This window comes from Cupressus sempervirens, chromosome 3 (genome assembly GCF_028749045.1).
Source record: "Cupressus sempervirens isolate cs-2001-9-10 chromosome 3, ASM2874904v1, whole genome shotgun sequence".
In the NCBI taxonomy this organism is placed as follows: domain Eukaryota; kingdom Viridiplantae; phylum Streptophyta; class Pinopsida; order Cupressales; family Cupressaceae; genus Cupressus; species Cupressus sempervirens.
This window is the reverse complement of record NC_143120.1, coordinates 384,008,994-384,024,821: the sequence shown is the minus strand read 5'-3', so window position 1 is coordinate 384,024,821 and position 15,828 is coordinate 384,008,994. Positions and strand designations below refer to the sequence as shown.

The 15,828-nt window shown below is 31.9% G+C and overlaps 1 protein-coding gene across 2 annotated transcripts in view; it reads left to right on the top strand.

Moving 5' to 3' along the window:
- The first annotated feature begins 9,695 nt into the window (after nucleotides 1-9,695).
- Nucleotides 9,696-15,828, top strand: part of LOC149566615 (FKBP-like peptidyl-prolyl cis-trans isomerase family protein) — a 98,307-nt gene continuing 92,174 nt past the window's right edge. The window contains exon 1 of one of the 2 annotated variants that reach the window (XM_089819912.1): nucleotides 9,696-9,935. In XM_089819912.1, the coding sequence (XP_089676038.1) occupies nucleotides 9,899-9,935 (37 nt within the window). In that variant the 5' untranslated portion in view covers nucleotides 9,696-9,898. The remainder of the gene's footprint in view (nucleotides 9,936-15,828) is intronic. The other variant, XM_089819913.1, reaches the window with a different exon arrangement.

Genomic DNA, 15,828 nt, shown 5'->3' with positions numbered 1-15,828 from the left:
ATTTAAGTGGTTTCCCTACGAGGCAGGTGGGTAAAAGAAGGACGAACAAAGTTATTTTGTTGTGATGGAAAGGGGCCACATTTATGATTTCTACAATATTTGATGATGGTAGGAAGGGATGAAGCAAGGATAAAGCTTGATGACGGTTTTGGAAGGCTAGTTTATGGTTTAAGGTTTGGCTTGTGAATAACTGAATAAAGTGGAAAAATGGAGCGATTTTACATAAGTGTGGTTTTGTTGTTATGGTGACTTGGTGCCAAGTAAAGTTTATTTGAAATGTAAGGGGTAAAACTTTAGATGTTAGATGCATGTTTTGGGCCTTATCTATTATTGGCCTTTTGATGTGATATTTTCTTTTTTCTTTTTAATAAAATACTTATTATTACTGACCAAAAAATTAAATTATTAATAAATTATTGAAGAGCATTAAAAATCTCAATTGATCAACAACTCATATCCAATACAAGTATGCTTCAGGTTTGATGTTACACCTTTCAATCACACCAAGGCCTAATTTTAAAGAATAATTTGTACTCTATAATTCAAAGTAAACCCAATATTACGAATTAATTTAAATTTATAAATAGTTATTTAAATCCCATTCTTTCAATTAGTTATATATATCTAGTAACAATCATGTGTTATAATCAATGCACTAGTTAGTTACATTTACCATCCCTTTTGATTCACCTCTGAGTTGCTATTTTATTATTCACACAACTAAATTGCTGCAACATTTAATATATAGTCATTATCAATTGAAACCTTATTTATTCTACCTGGGCTTAACCATATCATTTGAAAGAAAGGAAGTTTATGGGCACATTAGCAGATAACACCAATAACCCCGTATCAACCGCATGAAAATGCTATCCGCAAAGAAAATAAAATGTTGAAGTAGGAAATTTTGAACAAATATTGTTCTTATCTAATCAAGTTGAGAGGATGGCATATCTTTGGTGATATTGAATCCTCCAAATAGTAACACTATTGTTATATGATCATGTTGAGATTTTATAGCTATATATACTTCAATTAAAGTTGTAATGATCAAACTGGTATTTGTTGTACGAAAAAGAATTCATTGAATTATTTCAAGTGTGTTATTTCACCTATGAGGCCATTAATATTTAAAATTAACTTCAAATAGAAAAATATGTGTCACAGAAAGAAAAGTTGGAGGATTATTTCATAATCGATTTTTTACATAAAAGTAGAGTTATATATAAGACTTAACGATGTTCCAAAAAGATTATATTAAGAAATGTAAATATTTACTATTGCCTAAATGTGTTTGGTTCCCATACCTAAATTTTCATTTACTATCCTAAATGTTCATCCAATTCTATATAGTAAATGAAAATTGGATCCTTAGTCTTACAAGAAGTTGGTGAATAATAACTAATGAAAATGGGCATGGATTTAAAGCCAACAATCATTCTTGCTAACACAACGACTAAAGAAAAAGCATGAAACCCATACACCTATTAATGGCTTCACCATTTTAATGAAACCATGGATGTCGAATGATTAAATATGTTGCAAGTGAGAAGAGTGAATTCCAAAATGAGCTAAACTTTTAAATTGTAAAGCATTTCATAAAACTATAGATCTCACCTAAATGATTGAAACCATTATGACTAAAATCCTATTTTAGGAAGTACTATAATGATTTTGATACCTAACACAATGCACATTAGGAAAAAATGTGACAGTGGAAAAAAGTGCTTAAAAGGAAAAGGTAGTACCAAAAAGTAAATGAGGGGGACATAGTTTTGTAAATTCATGGTTTAAGAGGAACGTGGATTATGTATAAAACTTGACAGGTTTGTGCAAGATTGCTAAAGGAAATAAATCCTATGAGTAGTTGTTGAGACTCTCTCTTGCAAAGTTTGTGTTGTTGGATAAGATTGATTGAGCATCCCTTTTAATTTCCACATGCGAGGAGAGGAGTGGATTGAGATGTGTAGTTACACAATTCTCATTTTCTTATTCACATGGACCGTAGTTAGAGAAGCATAATATTTTAAAATAGTTATATAGAGATTTTACACGTATGTTTTAATTTCCTTTAATGAGATAATATTGAGTGTCTTAAATTTTTTTGAGATTATTTTCCCTTGAAAGGGTTCTCCTAGGTACATCTTTTGTCGTCTTATTAATATGCTTTTCTATTCTTTTGAAATTTGAGTGCTAAATAGTTGTATAAATTTCTCTCTCTCTCTCTCTCTCTCTCTCTCTCTCTCTCTCTCTCTCTCTCTCTCTCTCTCTCTCTCTCTCTCTCTCTCTCTCTCTCTCTCTCTCTCTCTCTCTATAAACATTATATGGAAATCATTATTGTTATTTCAAAATTTCTCTCACATTTATAGTTTACAAATTTTGAAATATACTGCTTGAAACAAGATCATAAATCTTTGTGTCTTATGTTATACTTTTGTGTGCTTTATTTCTTTGCATTATTGGCCATATTTGCATGTAACTATTAAATTTATGTCATCTAACACTAAAAAAATTGGCATCACTTTAAGATATTTTAAAGAAAATAATTATCTATCTTTTACCATAATTCGAAGTCCAAAGTCCCTTTCAAATATTTGAATATTCTTTTTAGCACCTTCTCATGTGATTTCTGAGGACTAGTTTGATATCTTGCAACCAAATGATTGCATGAATAATGTCTAGCCTTAGAGAAATCAAATACAACAATCCACCAATCATAGATCTATATAATTTTTTATCACTGTTTGGAGATTCAAAATCCCTTCTTAAGTGTTTGTTAGTTGCTAGAGGGGTCCAACTAGTCTATAGTTCTCTATTAAATAATTTGCTAACATCTCCTTGACATACTTGGTCTAAGAAATAAAGGTGCCATCTTTTATTTGAGAAAATCAAAGACCAAGAAATAAATTTAATTCACCAATCATAGACATTTCAAACTTGTTTTGTATTTCCTTAACAAATTTACTATACACATCATCATCATCTTGAGATATGATGTCATCAACTTATACTACCACTATCAAAATTGTATTATTTTTAACTTTAAAGTATATATCTCTATATGTTGTACCTTTCTTGAACTTTTATTGTAGGAGATACCTATTCAACTTGGCATACCAAGCCCTAGGATTTTCCTTGAGTCCATAAAGTGTCTCTCATAGTTTGAATCAGGATACTAACAACCTTCTTTATTGCTTTGAATGCAACATGCCTTCTATCACTCTTATAATTTCCAAGCTCATTTAATTTATAAGAAGTGGAAGCCCCATAGAGTTGATCCAATGTGTACTTATCTAATTCTTAACTTTTTTGAATGACCAACAACAATGATTTTCAATTCATGCTTATAGTTCTCATTAATTTCTATACAACATCATTGTCTTCTATAGGTTCATCAATGCCTCTAATTGAGATCACAACTTCATTTACTTATCATAGGAAACCTTCACTATTTTCATCATATGTCATCCTTTAGGTTTTCAAATGTTTGTATTAGGTCACAAGACTTAATTTTCTTGATATTCTTGTCTTCTTCATATATGTTGTTCAACTTCTCTTGAATCACATTTATAGTCATGTAGGACATGATTTTATTCTGCTCAAAATCAACCAATAATAATATTTTTGGCCTTTGTATTGTTCTCATAAAACTTGATTTCATTTGGTATAGTATGACCATTAGTTGGAGGAGTATAAGATTTCTTATTTTTTTCCCAAATGTTGAACAACATAGATAGCATATGTGATTCCATCATTATCTTCCAAAAAGAATGGTTTTCTCCATCAAACTTGGGTATTTTGTTTCCACTTTCATTTTCCATCTTGGATCTTCCTCGAGCGGTTAAGCTTATTCTAGAGAAACGTAGCTTTGATACCAATTGTTGAACACACAACAAAATTGAGAGAGCACGAGGGTGAATAATTTTTTACTAGATCTTAAAACTTTTCAATCACACATGCTTGTTAATTATCTTTATCCACCTTAAACATGAAGAACGATATTGAAATTGCAACATAAACACATGGATGTAATATTTTTATGTGGAAACCCTATGTGGGAAAAACTATAGTGAGAAATATACTTGCAATATATCACTAATTACAAAGATTTTATGCAATGGGCCAAGGAATGCAATGCACCTAAAAGACTAAGGCATCAACCCTAGAGTAAGGCACCAAGCTTAAACTTCAATACACCAAGTAGTTACAAATCATTGAGATGAATAATTTTGTTAATTGCAGATACAAATTTGCACAAGATGCCAAAAGACCATGTAGTCTTCTAGAAGGAACACAAAATTAATGAATTAAAAAGATGTAGGAACTCCTGACCTCTACAACAACTCTATAAAACTAGCACTTTCCAATCTTTAATCTTTCACATTTGGATCATACCAACTTCAAATATGATTTGAAAGTTATACAAGCCAATCCTCATATCAAATCAACCAATCACACATTTACATATATCAATTTGATCCATGAAAATTACAATTGGATTTTTCATGGTAGAGATAAGCATCATTTATAAAAGGTGACCACCTTGAATGCATGAACTTACTATGGTCCACAATAATAGATAAAAGTAACCCAATTAAATCATAACACACCTCTTATAAAATATTTAGTCAAAGCTCAAGAACCAGAAACACTCTCCAAAGTTGGAATTGAACATGAAATATAGAAAAGCATAGAAACACATCAACCGATCAATACATAAATAATGCTTGCTGCATATAAGTCCATTCAAAGTACAACATACTACAACAATACCTCTTAAATCTTCCTCCAAAGCATGTATGGACCAATAAGTCATAAATCAAATCAACACAATCAGATGAATAGACCATATACTAACACAAACAACAATATTGCACACAAATCAACATAGTTTTACTTATAGAGAAAACCAACTTAATATTTATGAAGTGAAACATTGCCCATACATTAGGAAAGTGTCCACCAAATTGCATACACACAATTAAAAGAAAGAAATTATAAAAACAATAATTAGAAGACAACAAATACAAAGTATACAAAACAAAAAAGATAAACAAGAACAAAAGTAAAACTAAAACTATACAAATAAGTATGTATACAGACACAATTACACATGCACACACAAACACATGCGTGCTCGTGCGCACACACACACACACACACTCTCTCTCTCTCTCTCTCTCTCTCTCTCTCTCTCTCTCTCTCTCTCTCTCTCATATATTCATATATTATTTACATTTTTTCTTTTATTTAAGTATTTTGGTGTCTTTTAATGTTATTATCATCATTTGTATATCCTTTAGTTTTTTGTGTTCTTCTCTTCTCTTATTATTCTTTCTTTTGAATTTCTTGTTTTCTTTTCTTTATTTATTTCTTTTGGGTTGCGTATCTCCTCTCTTTGTCCTCTCTCTTCTTTTATTGAGTCTTGAGTTGCTTCCTATTTTTTTTGGCATGCTGGATCTCTCTCATCTTGATGATGGATCATTGAGTATAATTCAAAATGTTGATGCTAAAAAACTTACATACATAATCTTCTCGAGAAGCATAACAATAAAACTGCATTTATCCCAAGGTGAGAAAGAAATAAACTTTCCATAAATATGAGAAGATATAGTAATTCATTGTCAGGGAAAATAGTAGTATTTGTGCATGAGGTCTAAAAAGCCTTGGAACAATTCCATCCCACTTTTACCTATTTCCCTTTTCTTATGATGCTTTTAAAAATAATAAATTTTTTAAGACTTGTAAGCACCTATCTTGTTCTATCCTAGAGCCTAGAAAGCTTGGACTTGCATACACAACTTCTTCAAGCCCTATAAATCTAACTTATTATTAGAGTCTCATTTCCCTTTGCTTCCCATTACGGTCACTTTCCTCTACATGGATATAGAAGTGGATGTAGTCAACTTGCTAGAAGAGATCATGACTCCCAATTACATGACTCTCAACCACCTTCTAGACAAGCTATGGATCATGCTTCCCATGGATGATCTCAACCTTCTTCCTCACCATCAAGCTCATTACATAAATGTGACACTTTTGACAAATTTCATTGTTTAGATCTCAAAATTTCTCTTGTTTGCTCCAATAATATGTAGATGATCTAGAAGAAGAAGGTGTTTTACTGAAGCCTCATTGTTAATGGTCATCTCCATTAATATTAACATAAACTAGATGATCATGATCTCCCTTGATGATACAACTCTCTATCATTTATGAATTTTCCTAATCATTATTGTCTGACCTTAGCTTGATAAGGCTTCATGTTATTATTTGAACTTTACCTTATATCAATTTTGAGGGTGTGCCTTCTACCACTCACCCTTTCTCGTAGGTGTACCTCTTACCTTAACTTACCTTTTTTATTATGTTGAAGGCGTACCTATACTGAGGTTGTCCAACTTCAAATGTGAAATTGACGGTTCAAAACGAAGGAGCTCAATGCAAGACAATCAAATATATCCAGTCCATCCATTGTTTGCAACTAATTGTTCAACACGTCATAGCCCATAACTATTAGATTTCTTTTTGTTAGGGGCCTTTTTTTCCTACACGTCAATTCATTTATCTCAATTTTGGCAAGTGTTGTTTCACATCCAAGCAAATGTAAACAAATTTTATTATTTTTGGCCAATCTTTTTTTTAATTAGTATTTCTTTTCCATTTTCTCATTCTCGCTTTGTATTGGAAGAGTATAAATAGTGTCCATTATTATCATCTTAGTTTATTTGTTTATTTGTTTTTTTTGGCACTCACCACATATTTTACTCCCTTTATTTTTTTACATACTTCGTGAGAAGTGTTCCTCAAATTTTTTTTTGATATATTTTATATTATTATTTATTAATTTATAAAAATATGAGTAGGAGAAATGAATATATTTAAAAAATAGAATGATATTAAAATATATTGAAATAAAATAAATTTAAATAAAATTTTAAAAATAATTTTCAAATTTTCAAACTATAAAATTTTATAAATAATTGAATAATATTTTAAATATTTTACTTTAAATTAAATAATTTCAATTATTAAAAACTGATATCTTCATTATTTTGTTTCAAGAAAGATTGATTTTAAATTTTAATCTTTAATTACGTTTTTAGAAAATATGAAAAAAATTGTTGATTTACATAATATTTTTTATTATGATTGTTAATATTTTAAAATAAATTATTATTATAAATATTTTATTTTAAAAATTATCTTAATTTAAAAAAAAAAATCAATAATATGTACATTATAAACATGAAAGTTGGATATGATAAAAAACTATATGGTCAAAATATTATTTTATTTAGTATTTTAATTTATTTTTTCATATATTGAATTTTCTATTGGCCTTTCTCTTGTTTAATTATTGTGGATCATTTTCTTAATCAACATTTGAGATTGTACTCCATGATCCATTTTAGAGTAGACCATGATCCATTTTAGAGTTATGGTTTGTATTAGAATGTTTCATATGACTTGTTAGTATCATGATATAGTGGTTGGAATACATGTTTTGATTAGGTTTAGAGTTTATGATTAGTAGTATAGATACAATCATTATTAGTTGAGGCTTACCTCATTCTTTTCATATTATTAGGGTTGGGATTATGGTTAATAATGATAATTATGATTATGGTTAGAATTAAGTTTGGATTAGAGTTGTGACTAGGATTTTAGAGTTTGGGGTTACAATTATGGTTAAGGTAGGGGGTTACATAATGGTCAGTATTATAGTTAGGATTTTGTTTAGGGTAAGAGTCTAGGTTAGCTTTCATGTTAGATTTACACTTGTGTCTAATTTATTAGTTTACAAATATTATTGACTAAATAGTTTGCCTACTGGCCTTATTAGTTCCACAAAGATATGAAAAATAAGTTAGAACAAACTTTTAACCCTAATTAACCTTAAATGTCTTTTCGGCATACCTATTGCACCTTAAGGTGCCATTGTTAGTTATTATTATTATTATTAGTCTTGCCTATATATAGGCGGGAACTATTGTTTTCGTTGAAGTTATACGCATTAGTTTCCTTTGAAATTTGTGTAGTATAAAACATTTTCCTAAAGTTTGCTATGGTTAATAGTACTTATATTTTCATTTTTATTTATTGGAAGATTATTTCGTTTTTTTGATTGGCTATTAATATTTTTGCTAGGGTTTTAATTTTTTTTTCATTCAGAAAAAAACATTTTTCCAATAAGCACACATCTAAGGCAATTTGCTAAATAAGTACCCTCCCTCACGAAATTCTGACGACTATTTATGTTTTCCCAATTTTCGTTGGTTTGGCATTTTTTCGTTTATTTTAATTCGGCCCACGTGTTTCCTACTTTGGCAGCTTTCGTGGTATTTTGAAATTGCACCGTGCTTTTTTTTGGGTTTTATAAAACTCTTTTGTTTTATTTTATTTTATTCTTCTCCATATTAACACCTTCTTTTTTACTTTATTCGCTAAAACCACTCTTTGCTTGAGGAAAGGATAAAAGAGCAACATTATGTAAAAGAATGACAACATTAAGGATTACCATTAAAACATTAAAAGATATGATCTTTTTTGAAAATAATATGTTTTCACACCATTCTTGTTTGAAAATAATATACTTTTTTTTAATCTATGGTTTCTAATAATTTTATTGTATTAATATATTTTCTATTTCTTGATTTGTGATTGGTAATCCCTATTTTAGCTAGTGGCTTAATTGATTTTTTAATTTTGAAAATACGATTATTGTACTTCTCTATTGCATTCCTTTATTTTTATTTTACACAAAGTGAAAATATTTTATAGGACCAATTTTTTAGGAGGACCAATTTATTTCACCTTTTTTACACCAATGAAAATATTTTATAGGGCCAATTGTTTAGGAGGATCAATTTGTTTCACATTTCTTTCGTTCATTAAAGTACAAGTTCAATTTGTCATAATATTTACTCAACATAAATTGTTCCTAATAATTTGTTGTCTTAAAACTTCGAACATAAAAAAAATACTGATATTTTGTTTACAAAAGTTTGAAAATAATTTAATATTAATTTTTTTAATATTGAAATTATAATTAGTAATGTGTATGTTTAAGCTACTCAAGAAGCTTGCAAGTACAAACTTCACATTGAATACTCTTAAATTTTAGATTCTTCCTTTGAAATTATATAAGAATTAATAAATTCTTGTTACACAATAAGATAGACATAGATTCTGAATTTCTTTTATTGTTATCTCCAACTAGCAAACATAAACAACTTCTTTCGTGCACACTAAATTTTTTCTATGTCAGTCTTTCTATTTATGTTTCTTTCTTTGTCTCCTTAGTAGTTGTTAAAGAAAAAGGCCCACGTGCTTACTAAGAGGAATAACAAAATCTTGTTTCATTCATTCATTCATCATTCATAGCACTCTACACAATTATTTTACCCTATATATATATTACATAATTGAATGACCCTTGACAAATTTTATACTTGTAACAACTGGTTGATCTATACAATGAATGATGATGCACAAATTACACACATGCTACAACATTTAGCATGCTTCGTAACCTTGTTTTTTGACATTAGACAGGACTTTAGCTCTACAAAACTCTTGTTAATATTATTGTTATCTTTTCGTTTTCACTATATAAACCAAATGTGAAATAATAGTAAATGTGAAATAATAGTAAATGTAATAACTAAAGACCAAATGGAGATCGATTTTAGGACTCTTTGTATGTATAATTTTGCATGGTCCTATCACCGTGTTGGTAAATTTGAAATGCGGAGAGGAAGGTAAGTGTAATAACTAAAGACCAAATGGAGACCGATTTTAGGACTCTTAGTATGTATAATTTTGCATAGTCCTATCACCGTGTTGGTAAATTTGAAATGCGGAGAGGAAGATAAGGCATACAATCATCTGGGTCATGGCTTCCCTGCCTCACCTAGTTCTTCCACATTCCTGTAAGTTTTCGAACACCGTCATTTACATTGTTCCACTTCTGGTTGAAGTTGCCTGCTAATTACTGTTGAATTGTCTAAATGTCCAGTGAAGAAACTAATTCATGGTGGTTGCAGTTTCCTCCATGCTAGTGTTGTTTACAGCTGCAATGGCTATCTTTAACCCTCACTTGTCTAATACTATAAAGGCTAGACTTTGTTCATATTACAGAAAACTGTGAGAATAGTTTTTTCGTTCTCTTTTTTAGGCTTTTTGAAATTTGAATTAGGTATATTCTCCAAGCTTCAGCACCAAGCTAAACTACATATAACAGCTATCTTTTATATTGCATAGTTCAGTAATACTCTTTAGTCCCCGCTTCGCAAACAAGTTCGTAATTGGATAAACAACCTTGTTTTTATGCACTTAAAAGCCGTTCAAAACATCATTTACAACATTGTTTGTATCAAATTCTGCCATTTTTACACCAGTAAGTGGAACATCAGTTTCGACACATTCATCATGACATATACATGCCTTTGCTTCAATTTGGATTGAGTGGTCCAATGAAATCCAATCTTCTTTACTGAAAGGGGGCTTCGATAATTACAGACTTGAGAGGAGCTGCTGCAAGCATCAACTTCCTAACATATTTTTGACATGCTTGGTACTTATGAACACAATCATGAGCAATTTTTGAACACTGTAGGTTTGTTGAAGTGTAATCTCAACACCTTAAATGCTTTTATCCTTGAATAAAACTGACCATCACAAGCCTTATTGTGAAAAGCTTCTAGCACATTTGATTTTTGCTCTTTATTCACACATCTAAGAAATGTACCAGTTGACTTTCATTTATACAGAATGTCTTTCCATACAACATAGTAGAGTGCCCTTAACTTCTAGACTCTTTTGCGCTTGTTATTTATATGATTTGGAATTTTGGACAATCTTTGTAAGCTTGGTAGGAAGCAATAGCAACGTACTATTTATCATTTGAAATGTGAATCAATAAATAAACAGCAGTGGTTCTTTGTCATCTCGTTTATCTTCATATCAATTATCAGCTTAAAAAATCCTCTACTTTGAACAAGCTTCGTTGTTGCAACTTCTAAACCATATTATTGCACCTTAGTGATACAATTTCCTTGTTTAGATCCTAACTTTTGCTATGTTTAAATTGTTTTGACTAATGAATTTTGAAGCATCCTATTCGTGCGATATTTAAAATATAGAAGTCAAAGTTTCTAATGGCTCTCACTACTGCATATCATGCTCGTCAAGCCTCAAGCATTTAAATTCATGATCTTTGCAACTATAATTCAGAAAATTAATAACATTAACTCCATCAGATTTCGTCAATCCATAAAGTAGTTACTCACGTTTTTGGATTTGATTGTGTATGAGTTTTTGCACCAACGATTCAGGTCAGACACCATGATCCATCATCAGGGTGAAAGAGAGCATAAAGAGCATGAAAGATCCAAAACATTGGTGTAAAAACTTATACACAATCAAATCCAGAAACACAAGTAACTATTAATAATATCTCTTCACTTTTTGTAGTTATCTGAAATAAAGTGTGTTATGACATAACTGTAGATGATGATTTTTTAATGAAAGTTAGGGTACAGTAACATTGGAACAATTGCCACCCTGGTAGCTTATTATTTCATCTTGGAACAGCTGACACCTGGATCATCTTGCAAGAATTGTTGGTTGAAAAACATGACCATGACATGACAACTTTGCAACTTGATGGAAGAAAAATATAGCTGATTGCAAGTGACATGCAAATAATAAATAATTTACAGCAAAACAAACACAAAGTAGTATGAACACTGAGTTTTATGTGGGTACAACCATAGTTTGAAAACTCTGCGAGTACTCTGTTCTTTTTGCTCAGCAAGTTTTAACTTGTGAGTTTTTATAGACACATGAAGATCATGGGTTTTTAAAAGTGCCAACACATGTAAAACAAAACAAGTGTTTCACATGTTCTTTTGGTTATGAAACTCTGTGTTTTCTCTTTTGAGATGTTAATTTTTACTTTAATAAATTTTGTAATTGAATTTTGCAAAAAAAGTATGTTTTTTAAGAAGGTTTAGTTTTTAGCATTTTCTAAGTTGCCAAAATTTTGAATTTTTGGGCTTGTCGAGTACTCTCCGAGTTTGAATCGGCAAACTATGGGTACAACTTTGGAGGCAGAATGAAGAAGGATGCAAAATGGCTAGAACATCCGCAACTCAATTTATCCCAGCGCTATGTTTGGAAATACCATTTTAGATTTACAATAAATTTAGGATCTCCCATTAGCCTCAACAATTGAATGCTCGTATCTCTAGCATTCTAAAGTCCAAGGAGTAATGCTTCATATCTTCTTGTAGTTTTTGCACTCAAGATGCAAATGATAACCAAAAGGATGTAACTCACCTTCAAGAGAAATGAGTAAATTGTAGTTGAACAATTGCAATCAATTTGGTAGCGTCCAATATCTTTTCTTCTTCTTTCTGAACTTGTTTTGGAACAATGCATTTCCTTATTGTTCACCTCTTTTGTTGATATCATCTTGTAAGTTCGCAGGCTTGTTTCTGAATATGATATGGTGGTCCTAGGATCGTTTGGTTTCTCCTCTATAAACTTCAATTTTTGTGCATGTTACACCAAGATGTTCTTTCCTTTGACAAGGATTGTAACTAAAGACCAATCTAGATGAATTTATCCCCCTAAATTCTTGCAAAAGCTGTGATTTAATAACATTCCGTAATTTGTTGGAGTCTCTGCCACTGTAATTGTCATCCTCATTCTCTGCTTTGGATAGGTTGCAAGAGTGACCCATATATCCTTTTAACAATACCTGTAATGACACTGACTTGGATTCCGATGAATAAAACTTGCCAAAAGTTTTAGTGCAGGACTGCCTCAAAGATTACATTATTACAGCAGAATTTATAATTCAATCGCACAATTTGAAACCTTCCATGTACTGAGATACATAAAAATGTTTTATGTTTCTTGTAGTCCCATTTTTTGGATTATTCTATCATTAGTTTCCTGTAGCTAGTTTGTTTTAGATTTGTTATTCCCGTTAATGTTTGTGTTACATTTTTATGGAACTTATGAGCTCTAGGTTCATGCTTATTTTACATGTATAAATATATTCATTGTAATAAAAATTACACGTTTTGAAGGAGCCACAATCAAGGATACCAGAATGTAGATAAAATAGGTAATGGAAGAAAGAAGAGGTTAAAGCTGCTGTAACATTTGAAATCACAGGATATAGTATAGAGGTTAGATTGGCTGGTGGAAGTGAATTTCTCCAATGCCTTTCTTTGCCAAGAGAACTTGGTGGCATTTGAGGGCTTCCTTTGGCGTTTCAGCATTCTTTCCCTCCTTAGCTCTTAGAATTTTGTTCTTACATCCACTGGTAGATGCTCCAAACTGCCAAGCAAGTGGTTTTTTTTTTCTTTCTGAAAATGTTTATGCTAGAGTTTCATGAAGAGTTTTCAAGTTTTCACATACAATCAGTTGTGATTTTTACTTTCTCAGGACAAGCCACATGCGAGAAAGCAAATTGCTTGGTTAAAGTAATTGGAAAATGAGATACCATTAATATTTTAATGGCTTGATCATACATCTCCTTGTTCTCCATTACCGCTCGCGTGCAAGCCCCGAGTTTGAATCCACACCCACACTTGTTATTGAATTTTCGCTTTGAGGGCTTTGAGAATGTCTACAAAAATTTCAAGAGGAGGGCATCTATAGGCTTAAAACTATTGAGGTTTTCTTGCGTGGATATGATTGCCGAATTTCATTTCATCATTGATAATTCTTTTGCATAAATGTTTGAATATTGTTTAAATTTTATTCAATCAAGGTCTATTTTGTCAAGTCCACAATAAAAGAGTATTTTTAGTCTACGAGTGGGGTAATGTATTGATGTAATAGAATTGCTTCCAACTAGTTCTTATCTTCAATAAGGACCTCCTAGGCTTCTCTTCTAGCCTATTAGGGTTCCCCTTTATCACCCTACTCTTAGAGGATTGCTATTTTATCCCCTACACCTTCCTATCCAATTACACCAATGTATTTTCTACTTGCTTTTTCCAATGGGTCACTTAAACAAGCCTCCCAGTCTTCCATTTTCACCAAACTTGACCTTTCCACCTTCTACCAGGAGTGAGGGGTTCATACTAAAGATTGAACCAACTGATACATTCAACCTGCTCACACCCACTTGTTAGCTCTGTGATCACCTGGCCACGCACTAAAGGCTCGTCTAGGGCATCTCATTAAAAACAACTGCCATGCCTTTCCAGGCTTCTCCATTGCTATGTACAATGTACAAGGGCTCCTCTTCCATGTCCCCAAAAACCATGATGATTTTACGACGAGGATTCACGGAGGAGCCATTTTCCCAAATACTGCCAATGCAAGAACAGTAAACAGTCGATGTACAAATCATTTCCTAACTACACACAAATGAACTCTAAACAAGTTGCAATCTAAAATGAAAAGTACTGTAATGACATGAGCAATAAGAATCCAACATAAAAATTGGTCTTTCAACCCATTAGTCTTTACGCACAGCCAAGAAACTTAAAAACTGTCAAAATCTGGACTGTATTTCGTGGATCCACTTATAAAATTCTGCTTATTACAACCTCCAACCCTTGGGATGGATTTACTTCGTGGTTTTATAAGTTCCTCAAGAGGTTGCAGAAAGTTAGAATAACCACTAACCTCTTTTTTGCGTTATGCAACTTTTTTGTCAAAAAGTTGTCAAGTAATTTTTCAAAATTGTTGACAACTTTTACAACTTTTTGCAATTTTGAGCAACTTCGACTTCTTTCACTTGGGAACTTCCAAACCTGCCCATTATGATCTAGTAATGATGTCTAGGCATGCTTTAGTCTTCAGGACATCAATTTACATGATTTTAGCCATTCTGGCCTATTTGACATCTTTTTGACATCTTCCCCTAACTTTTTCCAAATGACTTGGGTATAGCCTTTAACCTATGCACAAAGATGTATAAATCATCATAGAGAACAAGATAACTTAAAACTATACCTTTCTCAGGTTGCTAGGGTATAAGCCCATAACCCTAGGTTAGCTTCCTAACACTAAAACACAAGCAACCTAAAGCAAGAAAATTCAAACCAACTAGAGTTGATTGATAACCTAGTTAAATCCACCTAGGAACAAACCCAACCATGACCTTCTAAGGTCCAAACACAAACACACCTAACTGACTTGGCTAGGGTCAGTACAAGCCAAAAAGAGTCAGGACTAGGAGTTAGCCTAGGTGCTCTTGCACCATACTCCCTTGAAAACAAAAAGGTTTAATCCACCCTTGGATTGAGCAAGCTGGAGTCAATGCCCAACTTCTTGAAGTTTGCTTCCTTGATCCAAGTAGCCTCTGCATCTGCTTGGCCATGCCACTTGACAAGATATCCAAGTAGGTCTTTGTCCTAGTCTGCTTGTAAGGTCTTGAGTCAAGGACCTTGTTTGCTCTCTTAGGTGGTGGAGGAGTCAAATTCAAGTCTTCAACTGCTTGGGTAACTTCTTTAAGTCTCTGATCAGCATTTGGAACTGGACCTTTATACATAATCAGATCTGCCACATTGAAGATAGGTAACAAGCCAACTTCCTTAGGAAGCTCTACCTTGTAGGCATTGTTGCCATATTTGGCCAGAATCTTGCATGCTTCCAACCTCCTCATTTGAAGTTTGTGAGGGACTCCCTTTTGCAACCTTGCTTTCTATAAATGGACCATCACAAGGTCCCCAACCTTGAACTGTATTTCCCTCTTACTGTCATCCACTCTGTGCTTAAGTTTCTCATTGTTTTCAGTTAGAGTCTTCCTCACTGTTTCATGGATCTCCCTCATGGAATGTGCAAAGTCTTCAG